The sequence below is a fragment of the Leptonychotes weddellii genome, chromosome 6 (genome assembly GCF_054177405.1).
Source record: "Leptonychotes weddellii isolate Sample4059 chromosome 6, ASM5417740v2, whole genome shotgun sequence".
Lineage (NCBI taxonomy): Eukaryota > Metazoa > Chordata > Mammalia > Carnivora > Phocidae > Leptonychotes > Leptonychotes weddellii.
Window position 1 is genome coordinate 5,629,627 of NC_138374.1, and position 18,630 is coordinate 5,648,256.

Consider the following 18,630-nt stretch of genomic DNA (forward strand, 5'->3'; position numbering starts at 1 on the left):
CCTTCGTGTATTTGTGTGACAGTGGACAAGTAGCCAGACCTCTCTGAGCCCCAGTTTCCTTGCATTAAAATAGAATAAAGTCTCTAGCTGAAGTGGTGGTTTTGAAAATTAATGCAGTGCCCTATAGGAAAGCGAATCCTATGCCTGACTTTGAGTGAGCAGCCAAAGGAAGAACCATCAGACTCTTGAGACTGTCTCGTGTTCTTTGATTCTGGGATGGGCCAGTCGGGAGGTATGTTCATGCAGTACTTCTGGGCTAATTTGATGCAAAGCTGTACTCCTCCTAAGGGAAACGTGGCGGATGCACACAGGACCATGGTGGGAAAGATCACACGTGGAAATCACTGTCACTCTACCCTGTGTGGTATCTAACACGCTTAAAAGTTAAGAGTCTAATACACACCTGGAAAGGGAAAATCCACAAATCCACACTTTACTGTTGCACCTCTCTGGAGCCTAAAAGATGGACCTGTTTGTTCAAACGCCACTTATTGAGGGCTAGGTATTTCTAGCCTTCAAGTTAACATAAAGGTCAAATTGTGCAAAGAACAGAAAAGCTAATTTGAACTGGCAAAAAAACAAACAAAACTTGGAGGTAGACTCATGCTATTTAAAAGGCCACAGGTGGCTTCAGGCATGGCTGGATCCAGGGTCTAACCAATGCTATCAGAGTCCATTCTCTCTCCACTCTAGCCTCTACTTCCTTCTGTGTTGGTTTTATTTTTACACATGGCTTATTTTTTTGTGGTTACAGAGGGGTTGCAGGCAGCCCTAGGCTTATAGCCTCAGAGGGCAAGTAAAAGAATGAGGGCCCCTCTTTCAAGTTCAGCAAAGCTCCCCAAAACACATCTGATTGGCCCTGAGTGGGTCATAGGCTCATCCCTAAAATAATCACAGCATCCAGTGGTGGGTATGATGCTCTGGTTTAACTCCCTGGGTCAGGCTGGGGGTGAACCACACCCAACCCCAAGGATGGGAAGTGGGGTGGGTGAGTGCACCAAGGAAAACCAGGGAGCTTTTGCCAGAGAAAGAACAAATGAGGGCCGAGAGAGTAAGAAACAAACAGGCTTCTTCCAACAATGGCTTCTACACATCTGTGATGAAATTTTAGACCATCAAAACTGAGAACAGGCATTAATAAAGGCTTCGGGATTGGTCTGGTAGTTTTCAGGTGATTTTCACAGGCATATCGAACACTTGATGGGTAAAGAGAAAGGGTATCTCCAGGGTATTCCTAAAAGCTCCTTTTAAATAAGACAACTTACAAACCAGTGATACTAATTCATTAGTTTTAAAAAATGAAGAGGAAGGGGGCACCTGGGTGGCTCAGTCAGTTAAGCATCTGACTCTTGGTTTTGGCTCAGGTCGTGATCCCAGGGTCAGGCTCTGAGCTTAGTGTGGGGTCTGCTTGAGATTCTCTCTCCCTCTTCCTCTGCCCCTCCTGCTCATGCTTTCTCTCTCTCTCTCTAAAATGAATAAATCTTTAAAAAATAAATTTAAAAAATAAAAAATGAAGAGGAACAATCAGAGTATTCCCAGAGTAATATTCAAATAGGATAAATCTGCCTTCTGTGTTTGGCCATGCCCCTCTGTCACAATTCCCATCCTTCTTCCCAGGGCTGCCCACCAAAGGTGCAGGTACCTGTCCTCCCACACAGAGAGGTCAACCTCTCTGCCCAGTTTGAGCAGCATCTGCTTCTCAGCCTCCACCTCTCGTCTCCAGCACCCGGACGATGTTCCCTCCGGGGTAGTTGGCACAGACCATAATGTGGCAAAGAGGAATCCTGTAAAATTACGCGTGGCTGGCATTTTAGGAAAAGTCAGAAGAGTAGGTGCTGCATCATCTGGTGTCGGCCACCAGGAGGGGTGGGGACGTTGATGGGGGACACTGAGCGTGGATGGTGCTCCTGAGAAGTTGGACTTCCCAGCTCTTTGTGTTGCTGTTACAAAAGCAGCAGACCATGCATCCACAGAGAAATGCTGGAGTTACGGAGTCAACCTTGAGATCTTGCAAGTAGAGAATCAGACCAGAGAAAAGCTCTGTTGGATCAACTACCCACTGCAAGAAGAATCGATTAAGACTGGAGATGAAGGGGAGATGCCACCATCCTGGCACTGGTCCCGTGGATTTAGAAAAAGAATAGTAGGCATTAAAAATTATGTCCAGGATGGTGTGACTCAAAAACACATTCAGATCTAAGAACGTGGGGGAAAACTCAAATGTCCTAGGGGACACATTAATTAGAGCCCAGAAGATTACAGCTTTGCAGAGAAAAAGCAGAGAAGGAATGTCTGCACTGCTTCAGAAAGGTTGGATCAAAGATGGGCAGCAAGAAAATACTCAGTCCTGGAAGAGAGAAGAGAGGAGGGAAGCAAGCAAGTCAGCCTTCTTCATTTGAAGCTTGAGGGGGGAAAGAAAAGGAGCGAGAAAAGCATAAAGATCCCAGTAGAAAGCGGGATTGAAGAGGGAACAGCTCTTTAATAGGATGGAGTGCAACGTGGAAAACAGGTCATAAAAATGAGTTCAGCCGTGGAGTCTATTCTTACTTTGAAAGGACTCCAAGTTAAAGGCAAAGTTCAGGCATAAGTTAATTTTCTGCTATATCATATGTCTCCCCAAAATGCTCAGTCCTTATTAGCCTGTGTGTCCCCCAAATGCTCAGTCCTCGTTAGCACGGTTCCAGCACAAAGATGCATGATTCTCCTTTGACGTTCTAGACTCTCATTTTCTCTCCCTGCTTCGTGCCTCACGCCCCCTGCCCGTAAGTACCTGACCCCCAGCAGCCCCGTGGGCATCGGGGACTCCTCCCCACCACGCTGCACAGGGACCCAGCTGTCGCGGTGCTGGGGACAGAAGTCTGTTCCCACCCTGGAGGTGCTTACCTGCTGTGTTCTGTCACAGGACAGACGTCCATCCCTGGCATGCTCCTGCTGCAGCATCAGAACAGCATGTCCCCGTGTCCTGATTTTATTCATAAATACCATCCCCATCCAGCTCTCTGGCCGGAGCCTGAGCTCCTCGAGGGAAGACACCGTCTCTCACCACTTCTTCTTGTTCTCTTGCTCCACCGTCTCAACTCCTACTCGTGTCTGACACAACGGAGTCTTGGGGGCTCACACTTTTGGGGTAAGCCAAGAGATCTCCCATCACCTGCACACACAGTGGTTGAAATGAGGCTTCATTTCTGAAGGAACCACCTGTGGTTTAACAGACTGAAGCCCACCGTTCACTTCAGAGATGAGGAAACTGGTATCTAGGGTTGTAAACTAGAATGGGTTATAATACTAATTTTACTTCTAAATGGGGTTGAAGCTATTTGAGCCCAAAGCGTACATGCACTCACACTTACACGCTCATGCCTGCACTTGAGTTCCTGCGTGCACACACTTACACCGTCATACACCGCCGTACCATGCGCTCACACACTCACACTTGTGTGCTTACACACACATACTAGCACACTCTCAGATGCGTGCACACACATGTGCACACACACATGTCCCTGGGGGTGTCGAAGGCACACGCAGGGGATGCCGGACTTCCTTCTTCGTCATCATTACCGTTCCTGCTTTCCTGAGGGGAGGGACAGTGTTAATGCCACCACTGTGCAGAGCTCCCACCTGAGGCTCCGCCATCGGGGGCCTCGTCCTGATGCCGCAGCTCGGAGCTACAGATCCCCACACCAAATGACACTGTCACCCCCTTCCGAGGCACAGCTTCTGTCTCAAGAGAGAGGCATCTCCCGCACTTACGCACCTCTGCGTGTTCTCCTGTGATGCTCACAGAGCCACGGGCAGGCACGGCTCTACGGGGAGGAAGCCCCCCCAGTTCCACTGTTTGCTAGCTGTTTCCAGAACATGCCTCATGCATCTCACCGTCTTTGTCCCTGCCGTCCCTCCGCCTGGGACGTGCTTCTCTCCCCACCTCCCATTTGGCTTTAGAAGCTTCACCAAAACAAGGGATGCTCCTGCATGAAGCCCCGCCCCTGCCCCCCAAAGACTCTCCCCGCTGCAGACCGACCCTGACTCCCTGTGCTGCCACAGACAGCCCTTTCCTGCCACGGAGCAGGTGGTTTCTAAATATCTGGTCACATCCCTGTGTTAAGGCACGTGTCCCTCCTCGCTCCACTGACAGTTGACATACCTTGCCGTACATTCGCATACCTTGTTGTAAGGACCTTCATGACGGGAAACATTTCGGATACATTGCCTGTAGCACCTGGAGCTCTTAGCTCCGGCCTTCGATGTGGGAGACAGCACAAAATGCTTTCAAAAATTCAATTACACACAAATACTCAGATGCAAGTCTATTTGTTACCCCCAATAAGTACATACATTATTATGTTCCTTTAAACTGTATAATAAAAAGTTTGCTGCACTGAATTTTATATAATGAAATCAAATACAGCACAGAATGCAGGAATACTTCTTGCCCCATACTATTGAAAAATAGTCAATGAACTTATTTTTCAAAGGGTAGCATTATGATCCATAGAATCAGAAATAACCGTTATAATGAAAGCAATCATTTGCAATTTAAGGCAAAGGCAACCATTGTACAAAAAAAAAAAAAAGTTCTGCTGTTACACAGCATCATTATTTCATTATTTACAATTTAACAGACAAGTTGAATCGACCCATTTGAAAAAATCAACCAAGCCGCAGCCACGGCGACGGCATGGAGGAGCCAGACACAAAGAGAGGGGCTGTTGGCGGGGGGGGGGTGGAGGGTTCGCTATGTCGGATGACGATTCGAGGGCCAGCACCAGCTCCTCCTCATCTTCATCCTTCAATCAGTAAACCGAGAAAGAAACAAACACCCCCAAGAAGAAGGAGAGTAAAGTCAGCCTGAGCAAAAACTCCAAACTCCTGTCTACCAGCGCCAAGAGGATTCAGAAGGAACTGGCAGACATTACTTCAGACCCTCCACCTAACTTCAGTGCTGGTCCCAAAGGTGGTAACATCTATGAATGGAGATCAACCATTCTGGGGCCTCCAGGATCCGTGTATGAGGGTGGTGTATTCTTCCTTGATACCACTTTTATACCAGAATACCCCCTCAAGCCTCCAAAGGTTACATTTCAGACAAGGATCTATCACTGTCATATGAACAGTCAAGGAGTTATTTGCTTGGACATATTAAAAGATAACTGGAGTCCAGCACTAACCATTTCTAAAGTTCTCCTTCCCATCTGCTCCCTTCTTACAGACTGTAATCCTGCTGACACTTTGGTGGCACTTTGGGCGCCACTCAGTATATGACCAACAGAGCAGAACATGACAGAATGGCCAGACGGTGGACTAAGAGACACGCTACATAAATTGGGTTTTCACAATTCTTACATTATTTGTCTGTCACAGAGAGAGCTACTTATGATTTTGAAGGGGTGGGGGAGAGTGGGAGTTGGTAAAGAGTAGGGTATTTCTGTAACAGATACTATTCAGTCTTACTTCCTAAGATTTTGTTGTTAACTTAAGGTATCTTGCTACATTAGACAGAACTGGTAATAACAACTTTTAAAACTGTCATTAGATTTGCAATATTAGCTGAAGCATAGTACAGAGAGTAGACATTTGGGTTCACTTGCTTATAGTCTGTAAATTTAAAATAGCTTAATTTCGTACAGGTTATACCCATGACCATTTATGTAGAGTCCTTCCAAGACTACACATTTTTTTGTTGTTGTTCAAAAAAATTGGAATTTGTTTTCCCTTCTTGGGAGGGAACATTGATATTTAACAGTTTTTAGAGACTGTCATCTCATATATATAAAATGGGTATGTGGCTATAAGACACCATATAGGAAATGAGTAGTTATGTATTTTATTTTATATGCCAATCTACTTTATTGTGACAAGATAAGAGGTTTGAATCATGACTTGTGAAAACCTGTAGTAAAATACCTTCAGCTGTTAACTGTAAGGTGTGGAATAGGAGTTGCTCAGTGGATTGGTTATATGTTGTGGACTACTTACGTCTGCATTTGTTACTGTGCTTATAAACAATATTAAAACAAAACAAAAAAAGAAAGAAAAAATCAACCAGAAATCTCAGCTGGTAAAGTAAGAGGAGGAAGGAATCTTAGGAGGAAGAGCAGATGGAGGGAGCAAGGCAGGCTGGAGAATGAGCCACAGCCTTCCCGCAGGCTGACACGTCCAGTGCCGTGTGCTCACTGCCTTCCTGACACCTCACACCTTAACTCCAGGTCGCTCACCTGGATGGATGTGGTTTTTTATCAGATCTCACAGCTCAGCCTAAATGGCCTGTCACCATGTGGTCTAACGGGCCAGAAAGTCAGGTGCATGGAGATAACCTTGCATTCACTTTCCCGTCTGCTAGACCGTGAGTTCCAGGCAGGCAGGGCGCTGGGCTCAGCCTGGAACTTGGAATGTTATAGGTGCTCAGTCAGCCTCGGTAGAGTAAACATGCTCTCCCCAAGCCATCAGGTGGTCAATGACAATCTTGGCCAATCCAAATTATTTATTTGTTTGTTTGTTTGTTTGTTTGTTTGAAAGAGAGAGAATGAACAGGGGAAGAAGCAGAGGGACAAGGACAAGTAGACTCTGCTTGGGGCCAGATGTGGGGTTCGATCTCACGACCCTGAGATCATGACCTGAGCTGAAATCAAGAATCGGACGCTTCACTGACTGAGCCACCGAGGTGCCTCTTGGCCAGTCCAAATTTTTAAAACATCTCTAAAGCGTAGTAGGTCATATTAAGGAAGAAATTGGCTAGAGAGGAGGTAAAGTCAATTCGACCTTCAGCTCTGCTCCCTCAGCTTCTAGGGGCTGGCCTACGCTGCTGGCCCTCCAGCCCTCTGGCCGCACCTACCACCTCGGGCGGGGTTCTCCTTGTCCTGGCCTCCTGCCATGGACAGGTTCATTTCTTGGTCCTGTGGGAACATCTGTGGGAGCCAGTGTTGGGATCACAGCTCACATGCACCCTCTGCAGGGCTGCACTGCTGTCCATCCTGAAGGTCGCCCAAGGTCAAATGTCAGCTCTCCCCTGCTCCACTCCCCCTCAAAATGCCAAAATGTGCGAATCTAAACTCCTCAGCTCCCCTGGGCTCCCCTCCTACCTCTTCTCCATTAAAGGTCTAGCACATCTCTGGCTCCTAAGCTTGGCCCCTGGTGACCTTTGATGACCCCTCTCCTGCTCCAGCCCCTGCAAGAGACAAGTGTTTCTTGTTCATATTTCCCCATCACCACCCTGGATCAACCCTTGCTCCAAGATTGTTTAATTGCCTCCCACCCGTGCTTCCTGCCTCCACCCTTCCCTTCACAGTCATCTTGCACATTCCAGAAGGTCATGTTTCAAAAACAGGGCTTGATCATAACAGAAGTCCTGCCACCTCTCTGCAGGCAAAGCCACATGGCTCCTATGGCCTCCAACTCAGAGGCTCTCGCTCCCTCCCACGCGTGTGCCCGCAGCTGTTCGCGGGCCACCTATTCCTGTCCCGATGCCCCACTGATCATGCCAGTCCTGGCGCCGGGCCAGCAAAACCAGAACAAACGGAGAAAGCCCTCCCTGGGTGTGGAAAGCAGCCCGATGCCGTGCGCGGCCCGGGTAGCGAGTGCTGTGCCGTGCGCATGCACAAAGCCGCCGGAGGAACCACGGAAGGGACGCAGATGCCGGGCCATTCTGAAGGTCGGCTGAGGGGAACCCTGCAGCTCATGCATCGGCCCGGAAGGTCGTTCGAGCCCGGGCGCGGCGGCGGGAACGGTGGCAGGCCGTTGGGTGGGAACACCGAGGAACGGAACACGGCCGTGGCCTGCGAGCAGCCTGTGTCCCACAAGCCGGAGAGCTGGGCACCCCTGGTTACGCGAAAGGAGCCTGGGGATTTGTAGAGGCTCCCGGGGTGGGGGAGGGGAAAGGCCGAGGAAAGGGGACAGCAAGAACAGAGGCCGCTCGGCCGGGAGTTTGAAGCGTGAGCTCGGAGGGTGTGGAACGGTGTGTGGTGAGGCCACAGTGCAGCCAAGGCCAAAGCCAAGGTGAAGGATGGAGGCAGAGAACAAAGCCCAAATCCTGTGACCTCCCCCTTCCTTCCGCGGCCCCCACCGTCCATCCGCGCACACCCTCATGTGTGTGTGGTGTTTGCACATCCTGACCTTTCTCTTCCCAGCTTTTGCTCCTTCAAGGCCATTCACCTGGCCTCCGTGCTCCCCACCCTCCCAAGTTCCTCCCATCCTCCAAAACTCCCCTCAGGGCCCACCGTTTCCCATGGGCGGTGGATGACCCTCCCTCGGTGGGCACCGGGCTGACCACCCAGCCTGTGGGTAGCCTTTGCATTCAGAACTCAGCTGTGCCCTCCTCAGAGGAGTCCTTGGTGCCCGAGGAGAGAGAGCCGCCCATCCGGCGTGGACACGGTCGAGGGAAGGGCTCGGGGGCCGGGTCCACCGGGGGCGTCCTGGCTGTGCCGCTGACCAGCTGGGTGACTGTGTGAGTGTCCAAGAGCCACCATAATGAGCCACCACACGCTTGGGGGCTGAGAGCCACAGAAGTGTATTCTCTCACGGTTCTCGGGGCCAGGAGTCTGAAGTCAAGGAGTCCGCAGCGTTGGAGGGGGGGTGCACCCCATGCTTCGCTTCTGACTCCTGGCGGTTACTGGCCACCGTTGGCCTGCCCTGGCTGGATTCAGAAGCCGGGCTCATGGGGCAGGAGAGCCTACGGAGTGACTGATAATGGGGACATGGGTTTTTTTGGGGGGTGGTGATGAAATTGTTCTAGAGTAAGTGGCGATGTTTGCATACCTCATTGAATGTACTAAAAATTGAATTGCCTGCTTAAAGAGTGAACTTAATGGTATGTTGAATCATTTCTCGATAAACTGTTCTTTGTAAAAAGGAGCCTGGCTCAGGGGGGTGGTGTCTTCATAAATCCTAGCTGCTATTATTATTATTGATGTGCCACTCACAACTACTATTAAAATCTTTTATAATAGTCTAACATTTTACCTCTTTTGTCATATGCCTCCCAAACCCCGATATGATTACATTTGAAACGGGAACCATGGGTGAGATGTCTTTGTGGGTTCTACCAGAGCCTGCCTAGGGCTTCACACGTAGTAGGGGACAATGCAAATTTGTCTTGATCATACATGAGTAGTTCCCATGGAAATTACTTGTTGAGAGTAAGCCCTCCAGTGCTTGCGTGTTCACTAATCGCCGTGATCACCGTATCCAGCGTAGGTGAGGTGGGATATTGCTTTTACGCATGGGCTCCCCCAGGAAAGAGCTGAAATTAAATTTCATGCCAACCGCATTTCTGACTTATGATTGGCAGCCTGATACCTAGACCAAAAGTCTTTTTTCCAAGAAAATTCAATTAGCAATTGAACATGGAGCTAGTCTGGATAATTCATATATTCTAATCATTACCTTATTACAGGTAGTCAAAATCCATGCCACTCTCTTGCTTGCCTGGGAGTAGTAAGAAAAATCGTAATAAGAACAACAAGATTAAGCTGTGTTATTGCCTGATGCACCGTTGCTTTGGAGATTAAAAACTGAATTTTGAGAAAAACAAAACTTATCTCGAGGAAATACAGGCCTCCTGAGTTTTCACCTTGAAAGCTAACGAAGTCAATTTAAAATTTTAATAGATTCCTCTAAGTTTCTATTGAAGGAAAAACAAGATTTTAAAATTTAAAGTAAGGCTGCCTATTTTCTCTGGCTTTTTTTCTCCTCCATCATGCTCATCTTTGTCCAGGGCCCCAGCCCACTCTCAAAAGAGCCCTAGAGGGAGACAGGAAAGCAGAAGGGTTGAAAGGTACAGGGCTTGGGCACACAGGTCCCAGCACTGCCTCCAGCTGCCCAAGTGTCTTTGATGGTGGGGGTAATCGCCAGAGCTACAACGATGTGCAGGTCCACTCGGTGATAAATGCAAGGAGCACAGCCCGGGCAGAGCACCATCAGGGGTGGCCCTCATCACGCCCAACCCCCCCTTTCTCTTCTGCTTCCTCCTTTCACTACACTCAATTCACTGCCCGCCATGATGGCCGGTCCAGTATCCTCCAATATCCTCCCAGTCCTCTTACTCTCCCCCTAGAAAAGGTACCGGGGGTCTTCATTTTTCTGCCCCACTCTGGCAAGGGGAAAGAACCACAACCTCAAAGTCTGCTGGATTTAAATTCCATATTCCGAGATACTTCCAACTCCAAAGTTTACAACTAAATATCTTTAACATTCAACTTAAATCACACTCGCTTATCTAGCTTGGGGCCAGCAAGGGCTGTGAGAACATCAAAATTTTACATCTCAGAAACCCTGAATCCTTGAATTTTGTGTCCACTGTTGTTTCCAGCAATCTCTAGGGCTAAATGATTAATTATACCCACGACAGTCCAAAGCAATTATTTAATTAAGCTGTATTACAGGCTGCCAATTGTTTAGAGCAAAGGGAAAGCCTTCACCCCAGTTTCTCAACATCTGGCCTTTGGATGACTTAAAAGATAAAAGGAGATATGAGAACATTTTTCTGACTAAGTAACAATTTCTAAAAATTTTCCATTAAGTAGAAAAACTTTTTCAGTAATTTGTTTCTCATGATTAGAACTTGGTGACATGTTTTACTGTGAGTGTCCAGCTTACTTAACTCTAATGCAAAATAGAAAATGTTGCAGTATCAAATGAAATGTTGGTATCATCTTTGTTTTAGGGCAGGAAAGTCAGTTTTTTAGCAAATCCGTATTTTCCCTTCAAGTGTGTTTGTCTTCCGCATTCCCTTGGCCTATCATTTTTAAGTACTCTTTCTTAGTTTAGGCTATTTAAAATCAACTTTAATAAACAAAAATCCCATTACCCATTCCACACTTAGAAATCTAAGTTTTGTTTCATAAAGAACTTTTTCAGAAGAGAGATACAAGCCACCCCGACAGAATTGATGGCCAAAGTCATGTCTGTACAATCTACTGGAGACACACAAAGACATGAGTTGGGGCACAGGCATCCCAGGCATGATCTTTCTCTTTTCCTTAGTCTGTAACTTCATTACATAGGACTGGTGGAGTAACCTAGTTGAATAGCAATGAATTGAGTAGTGAGTGTTTGTTCACCAGTTGTGTTCAAAACACATATTTGACTCATTCAAACCTCTTCCTTCCATACTATTTGAGTATTGAAATTCCATCATTCTGTTAAAATCTAAGAGTGACTAAATATTCACCTATAAATGGGCCATCAATAAGCATAGGATGGTGCTTGCTTCTGCAGGACATATGCTACATTTGGAACGATAAGCATAGCACGAGTGAATGACTGAAATAAGCAATAATGAATGACAAAGAACATTTCACAAGGTCCCTCTTTTGGAAAAAGGCTCAGATTTTCTGAAGAAAACCAATGGAGCAACCACCTTTTTCAGCTATTTCTTAAGGATGAAGGCATACTCAAATTCTTGGGTTGAGGCAATATAAATTACGTGTTAGAACTACTGCCCTAAAACTGGAGCTCATGGACCTCATCCATAGTCCTGAATCTTCTGACGTTATCTGCAAAATACTGCAGATATACATACATGTGAATTTTTCAGAGGAGGGTATAAAAGCGTTCATGTCTCAAAAAAGGTTAAGGTTCACTATGTTCAGCATGTCTGTTTACAGTGCAATAAATCTCACACGAAAATGTGATGCATTTCTCTAGTGGAGAGATTGTGGTTGCCTTGCTAAAGAATGGAAGTCACTAGAAGCTTCCATTATTGTGTGGGAAGTCTTAAAGCTGCCAGCTTCCTATTACTCAAATTGCCGTTTCTCCAAAGAAAATCCTTCTTTCAATATCAAGAAGAGCCTTTTAAATTAAAGTACTTTCCTGTCCCACACTGGAAAAGAGAAACAAAAACCATCATGTAGGCCAATGTTCCCTATCACTTGAAGGAAGCTGACACCCCTAGGTTAGCGCTGCTCATTTCTGGGAAGCAGAACCGAGCCTGTCCTGCACCAGAAGGTCAGACATGCACTGTGGTCCGTGGCCTGAGGCCACTGTCTGTCTCTGCAAGGTGGCATGTTTAGCAAATTTGTCTGTTTTTTAAAAGAATTTATACTTTTATTCCCAAATTTAAAGTGACTTCAAAGGTTTCTTTCTTTCTTATTGTCATTCCCAGAAGTATATTTATCATATTACTGCTCTATTTCATATCAGGGAGTCATCAATGGCCAGTATGTGGGCAGATGTGTTATCAAAGCACAAGACCTTCCTGAAATTGTCAGGAATTTGGAATTTGGAGTAACATGTTAACAGAAGCCTAGTCCATGGACCTGCCCTCGTTAATAACAAAGAGGACAACTACCATTTAAGCACTGATTTATGGCCTCCACAGGGCTAAAAGTTTTAACTGGATGACATAGCAGCCCTGAAAACTAGGCATTATTACCTCATTTTCCAGGTAAGGAAACCAAGGTTCAAAGAGGTCAAGGTCACACAGCTGGAACTTACACCAGACTGCCAGACTCTGAAGGCCACCTCGCCAGCCTCAGGGCTGGGATGTCTCCCAGTGGTCTTGGCTCCTATGAGGAGTGATCCACCTTTAACCAAGTTAGAGCGGGGGGCAGAGCTCAGCCTTCAAGAAGCCATTCTAATGCTTTGTGCATCTACATTGCTTCCTTTATTCACAGCTCCCATAAATAAGTATAAGTTTATACTCAACCTGATATCAGAATCCTTTCAAATATTTAGGAAACATAGTTGATCAGGCTGAATAATTCACAAGCAAGAATTTTCCTTTAAAGAAAAAGATTTCCCTTCTGAATCACATCTGCTAATCCAGATAGAATTACTTTCTAAGCAGATGAAACATCTCTCAACTCTTTTTCCCAGAAATATATCTTAGAGAAGTAAAAAAATTATAAATCAAAATTAAAAAAGAAAAAAAACATAGAGGCCAAACACAGTCTATTCTTTACCGTAAAATATTTGAGACAAAACATTTCCCAAACTTGTTTTCAAAACATTCGCAAGATGAATCCATGCAAGCATATGGCTCAGAAATGTCCTTCCCAATTAAAACCTGAGAATATAAATAAATTGGCTTTTCTCCTTGTATTTCTTCTCTCGTTAAGAACAGAGCCTTGGCCATAAACAAGAAACTACCCTTAAGATTATATATTTTTTCTTATTTCTTTTTCAACAGGGGACTTATTACATTTGAAAATAACACCTATATCTTGGAACCAATGAAAAATGAAATGAACACATACAAGCTCTTCCCGGTGGAGAACCTGAAGGGCACCTGGGGATCCTGTGGATCACAGCACAGCACGTCTGCGCTCGCTGCAGAGAACAGGCTCCAGCCACCCTCCCAGACGTGGGCAAGAAGGGTAGGGGGGAGATCAAGGTCACGAACCTGGGGAGTGGGGACTCTAGCTAGGGGCACCCAGGGCTAGTGCATCTGGAGAAATTTTGCCGCCTGGTTGTTGTGTCTGGGGTTGGAGTCCCCCGGTTTATCGAGTGGTTGCTACCATGTATGCAGAGCATCACCAAATACTGAAACCTCCATCATTGTTTGGCAAATGTCGGCCTCAGACTCATTAACCTACGCTGGGTAAAGTCTGGCTCAGAGGCCAGAAAATTACCATTCATTACATCGCCAGTGAGAAGCTGCTGTGGGCCTAGACCCAGGGTTGCATCCCACCATTGCACCCATGATGATGAATAAGACGAGAATGGATCCTCACCTGCCTTTGGGCAGCTCTCCTTCCTCAGGAGGAGAAAGACAATATGGAGCCTTCTTCACTGGCAAGTCTGTTTTACAGTTAGGGTTTTTGTTCTGATTTGCATAGCATCCCCAGTCTTTGCCTGCGTGCCTGTCCGCGGTGAACAGAATGTTGGCCATGCAGTGTGGCTACGGAGTGTTGCTTACCCCAGTCCATGCTGCCCATGCCTGTCCTTCCTTCCTTCCCAGGATGGTCCAAGCACTTCTGTTTTCTGGCCACCTGCTCCTGGCTCTGCTCATCAAAGGTCTCTCCTTCTGCTTCAGAAGTGGGAAGAGTCATTACCTGATGGTGTCTGGGCCGCAGATCTCCTTCCCTGCTAAGCAGGCAGAAACACAGGGACTCCAATACCCTCTGGTGCAATATCATGAAACCTCCACCCCAAATGGCTGCGTGACCCTTTTATGTCCAGTATTAGGTGGGCACCACAGGCCGCAGCAGAACACTCTTTTGTTTTTTTTAACGATTTTATTTATTTGAGAGAGAAAGTGAGTGAAAGAGAGAGAGAGAGAGAGAGAGAGCATGAGTGGGGGGAGGGGCAGAGGGAGCAAAAGCAGCAGGCTCCCCGCTGAGCAGGGAGCCCGAGGTGGGGCTCTGACCCCAGGACCCTGGGATCATGACCTGAGCCGAAGGCAGACGCTTAACGACTGAGCCACCCAGATGCCCTGCAGCAGAACACTCTTAAATAAAAGGAGTAAGGGTAGCCACATTTGGCTGGGGGCCCTAACTTTCAGTGAGTACAACCAGATAGGAAATTCCCAACAATTTCCTGATTTTTATCTCTGGCTTTCCTGTTCCTCTGTTGACAAGAAATCAGGATTTCATAGATATGATGTCAGTTGTGCTAACATTGGGTGGTCTAGGGACGTGCTCTTCAAGGTTGCACTTAAAAGACAGCACATTTTCTCTTTCCTGACTTGGAGTGTTCCGCTGCTTAACATTCAGCATTGCATATATATTATTCCTCTTTGTTCATTCCTCATCATTTTTATTCTGAGTTCAAACAGGAAATGTGATCGTAAATGATTTCTTCTCATTTGTAAAATTTCCCTCACACATGTGAATTGTGTTCCCCTAACCTTCGTTTTCATTTCGTTCATTCTTCCTGATCTGGTGTTCTGCCCGTGTGACCCTATTGTCCTCTATTTCTTATTATGCTTACAAGATTTTCTATGGCAGGGGCTTGCCACCTCTTTGCCCTTTCTTCCCTATCACACAGAAGAGGAGGAACCCCCGTCTGGGACGGTGACCCACCTTGACACTGATACTCAGGAGTGGAGACCCAGGGAGCAGAGCTTGAAAAATCCGCCCCCCCCACAATGAACAGTAGCTCAAAAGAGTTTCCATCCTGCCTTTCACCCCCCTCCCACCCATTTTAGAGTGACAGATTGAAGAGTTGGAATCACAAAGACCCGCCTCTGTGGTCCCAGGGCATGTTTATTTTACTCTTCAAGCACTCTCTTGCCTCCGATTCCAGACCTCTGAGAAGAAGTGATTAAGCTGTACGATTCCAGACCTCTGAGAAGAAGTGATTAAGCTGTAGCTTTTCCAGTCATAAACAAGGAGAACATTTGCATTTTGTTTTCAAGGCGCTTTGCTTTGAGCACCTTGTTGAATACACGTTACCCATGTTGTGAGATTTATAACGTGACAGTTTAAATGACATCCGAATACGTTTGCCATTTCATGTAGAAGTATGGGCTCGGTCTCTACTTGCCAGCCATATTTTAGTTCTTTAAGCTTCTGGCTTTCTAGAACTGTGCTTGGCACCGTAATTTCCAGTCATTCTGACTGGTAGAGGAGAGCGCAAAATGTGAATAACAATGTTGTTTTGTTAATAATGCATATTGGGGTGCAAATGAACCTTTAAAAAAGGGAAGGCAACAGCTCTGCCCTCAACATTTTTCTCTAGAAATAGTTGTGATTGTTTTAGTGGAAGAGAAAATATGACATAAAGTACATCTACATAATGAAAACTATATGAAACGTAATTTTTGAGTACGGGGACGACTAGGGGATTGGAACTGGAGACCACGTGGTTTGGGGTAGCGTCTCTGGTGAACGTGAAAGAGACACGTTCACGTTATGTGCAGCTTACCTGCTCACTCCCACCGCCTGATTTTATACTCAAAAAAAAAAAAAAAAATCAATGGAACTGCAGCTAGCTCCTCTTGTTTATGCAACAAGGCGGCCATACCCGCTTCTGCGAGCATCTTCTGCCCCCGCTAAATGTTAACTGGTGCAAAGACTGGTTTGCAGGCTGAGATTTTTCTGCAGATATTTGCGTTTCCCTTCCCAGAGCAGCAGGAATAAATCAGCACTCAGGGTATGCACGGGCAATAATACAAGCTGGAGCTATTGTTTGCCATTTTTACAAGGCTCTACGTTAGATTTTAGTGAGAACCCAAGTCGCTCTGGAGGGGCGCCTGCAGTCACATGGCTTTGTAGTCCAATCCAACCTCTGCAGGTTCCCTGAGTCCGGCTCGCAGAGCCCCAGCCGCTCCGCTGGCCTGCGTCTCGCCACGCTCCTTCCCTCTCCACCAAGGAGCCGGGCGAGAACGCAGACTAGTTCTAACACTGGCCTGAGCCAGCTGTAGGCGAAGGCTTGGGAACTCTGCCACGGGAGAAAAATCACATAATGCATCCCAAAGGCAAATGTGAATTATGTTTGCGTCATCCTTCCTCTGGGGATCACCTGTGCTATATCGCTCCCCTCCGTTAGTGCAGGTGATTATGAGTCAAACGTAGAAGGCAGTACTTCCTGTAGGAAGCCGTGTTGGCTCAGGCTGCTGAGCCGGTCAGGGGGACACCGTTGTGTGTCCTCAAACGTAGCCGTTCTGAAATGGGCCGGTCTACGGCTTTTGATTTCTAGGCAGCCCCTCCTGTTTGGTAGGAGACACGTAATGGTGGCGCAGAGCCTGAGCGCTGAACATCGGGAACTGGCCACAGCCATGTGACCCCGCTAATTACAGCAGGCCTACCCAACGCCTCTCTGACATAATCATCTGCCGTCCACACCGCCTCTGAGAGACCGTATCAACCGCTCTCGCTGCCTTGGTTGCTCCTTCCTAGATCTTGCTGGTAGACAACAGAGGCAGAGTGATGGCCTCTTTGGCCCTGAGCTCTGAGGCTCCAAAATCTCCAGGTGTGGATTCCTATTGAGACTTAAGTCCAGTAAAACTCTGGATAAATAAATAGATCTCCCTGGTGCCATTGGCTTTGTGGACTCAACTTCAGTATTTCGCATTTGTCCCTATTAACGTTCAGTCCGTCAGACGGAGCCCCTTCCTCCAGCTAACCGTCTCTCTTTCGGGCTGCTCGTCCTGCCCAAGCATCAGCCGGGCCCCAGGGGCTGCATCGCACACAGGTGTGATCAGTGTGCTTCACACCCCCGCACAAGCCAGTGTCAGGATGGTGGAGAAGACCTGGCAGAGTAGGGACCCGGGGCTCAGCTCATAAATATTCATAAAGTGGCCTCAGAGTCCAGGCACCGAGCCTCTCGTGAGCAAACAACGACCCTTTTTTACTCAGGGGAAGATCAAACCAAACTTTGGATTTATTTAATTTGCTGATCTTGCCACCCACGGAAACGTGGGCCCTGGCTTCATTGATATTGATCTTTTGTTGATGGTTGCATCACACCCAACTGGAACCCGTTTGCCCATCTCCATGGTTCCTGTCCCAAACTGTCACCAGCAATCACCTGCACTCCTGGCTTCTGCTACTATCTTCCCATAATCCATTCTACCAGCAGCCAGAGTGCTATTTTTAAAACCTCCTGTGCAGGGGCTCCCTGGTGCTCTCAGGTCACTAGATGATCCTTCAGCCTCCTTGCCCCGTCCAAGGCTCATCCACACTCCTTCCTTCTGCTCTAGACCATGTAGCCATCCTGCCTGTTGCCACGACTCTCCACGTGCTCCCAGCCTCAGAACTTCTGCTGTGGCTATTCCATCTATCTGAACACTGTTCCCCGCACACATACCTACTTCTCATCCTCAGTTCGCAGCTGTCTTCGTCACACGCCCCCATCTTTATCCTCCTTGCAGAACACTGTTTATGTCTATTGTTTTGCCCCTTTTACAGGCTAAGATTTTTTTCGTTGATTCTTTATTGTCACCCTGTCTCCTAACCCCTCCCAGAATTCGAGCCTCATGAGCCTGGGACCTTGGGTTTCTTGTCCATCCCTCTATCCCCAGCACTCGACCTAGTGCCGAGTCACAGAGAGAGTGACAGTAGATATTTGTGGGGTGAGTAAATGATAGACACATAGTCTGGCCCAGATGAGGGAGGAGGTATGATAAGCGTTTATTGAAACCTTCATCTTAACTTGCTTTTCTGACTTGAGTTGGGTTGGGTTAAGTCCCCCGTGCCAGAGTTCTTGTTACAGCATGTCAGGGGATATTCTGTCTCTGGGAACTTGGCTGTGATGACTTCGAGAGGCCCAGGAACTGGTTCCCTCTTGAGCAAGACTCAGAGAACGCCTCGGTCTCCACCTTGGAACGGAGACTCTGTTGGGCCATTCTCAGAGGCTAATGTTCCTATCTGTTTGGGGAAGGGCTTTTGTTTATAACCCCAAAAATGAAAATTCAATCAAGCCACCAGTTTCAAATGTTGCTCTTCATATCAAAAATTTTAAATATATATATTTTTTTAACCGGACAGCCCAGATAGGTCGAAGTCATGTGGAGGTAATTTAAACCTCTCTGTGTGCCGCTGATGGAAGAATGAATGTTCGCGGCCATGAGCCGGCCCCTCCCCCATGGCTTTTTATTATTATGTGGTTAGGCTTCTCTCTGAGCTTGCATTTCTCTGAATTCATGAGAAAATTTGGACTTCTCTGAAAACTGCAGAGACAGGAAAATTGTGTTCATCTGTTTGTTTTCATTATCTGGAATTGTGTATTTTCTAAATGATGATCCAAGGCCAC

The 18,630-nt window shown here is 47.0% G+C and overlaps 1 protein-coding gene and 1 pseudogene across 1 annotated transcript in view; both read left to right on the top strand.

Moving 5' to 3' along the window:
- The window catches only part of ADAM12 (ADAM metallopeptidase domain 12), a 314,942-nt gene that overhangs the window by 227,175 nt on the left and 69,137 nt on the right, over window positions 1-18,630 (top strand). The window contains exon 6 of the mRNA XM_081823035.1: window positions 13,124-13,310. Coding sequence (XP_081679161.1) covers window positions 13,124-13,310 — 187 coding nt within the window. The remainder of the gene's footprint in view (window positions 1-13,123; window positions 13,311-18,630) is intronic.
- On the top strand, window positions 7-11,442 carry LOC102736163 (ubiquitin-conjugating enzyme E2 E1 pseudogene; annotated as a pseudogene).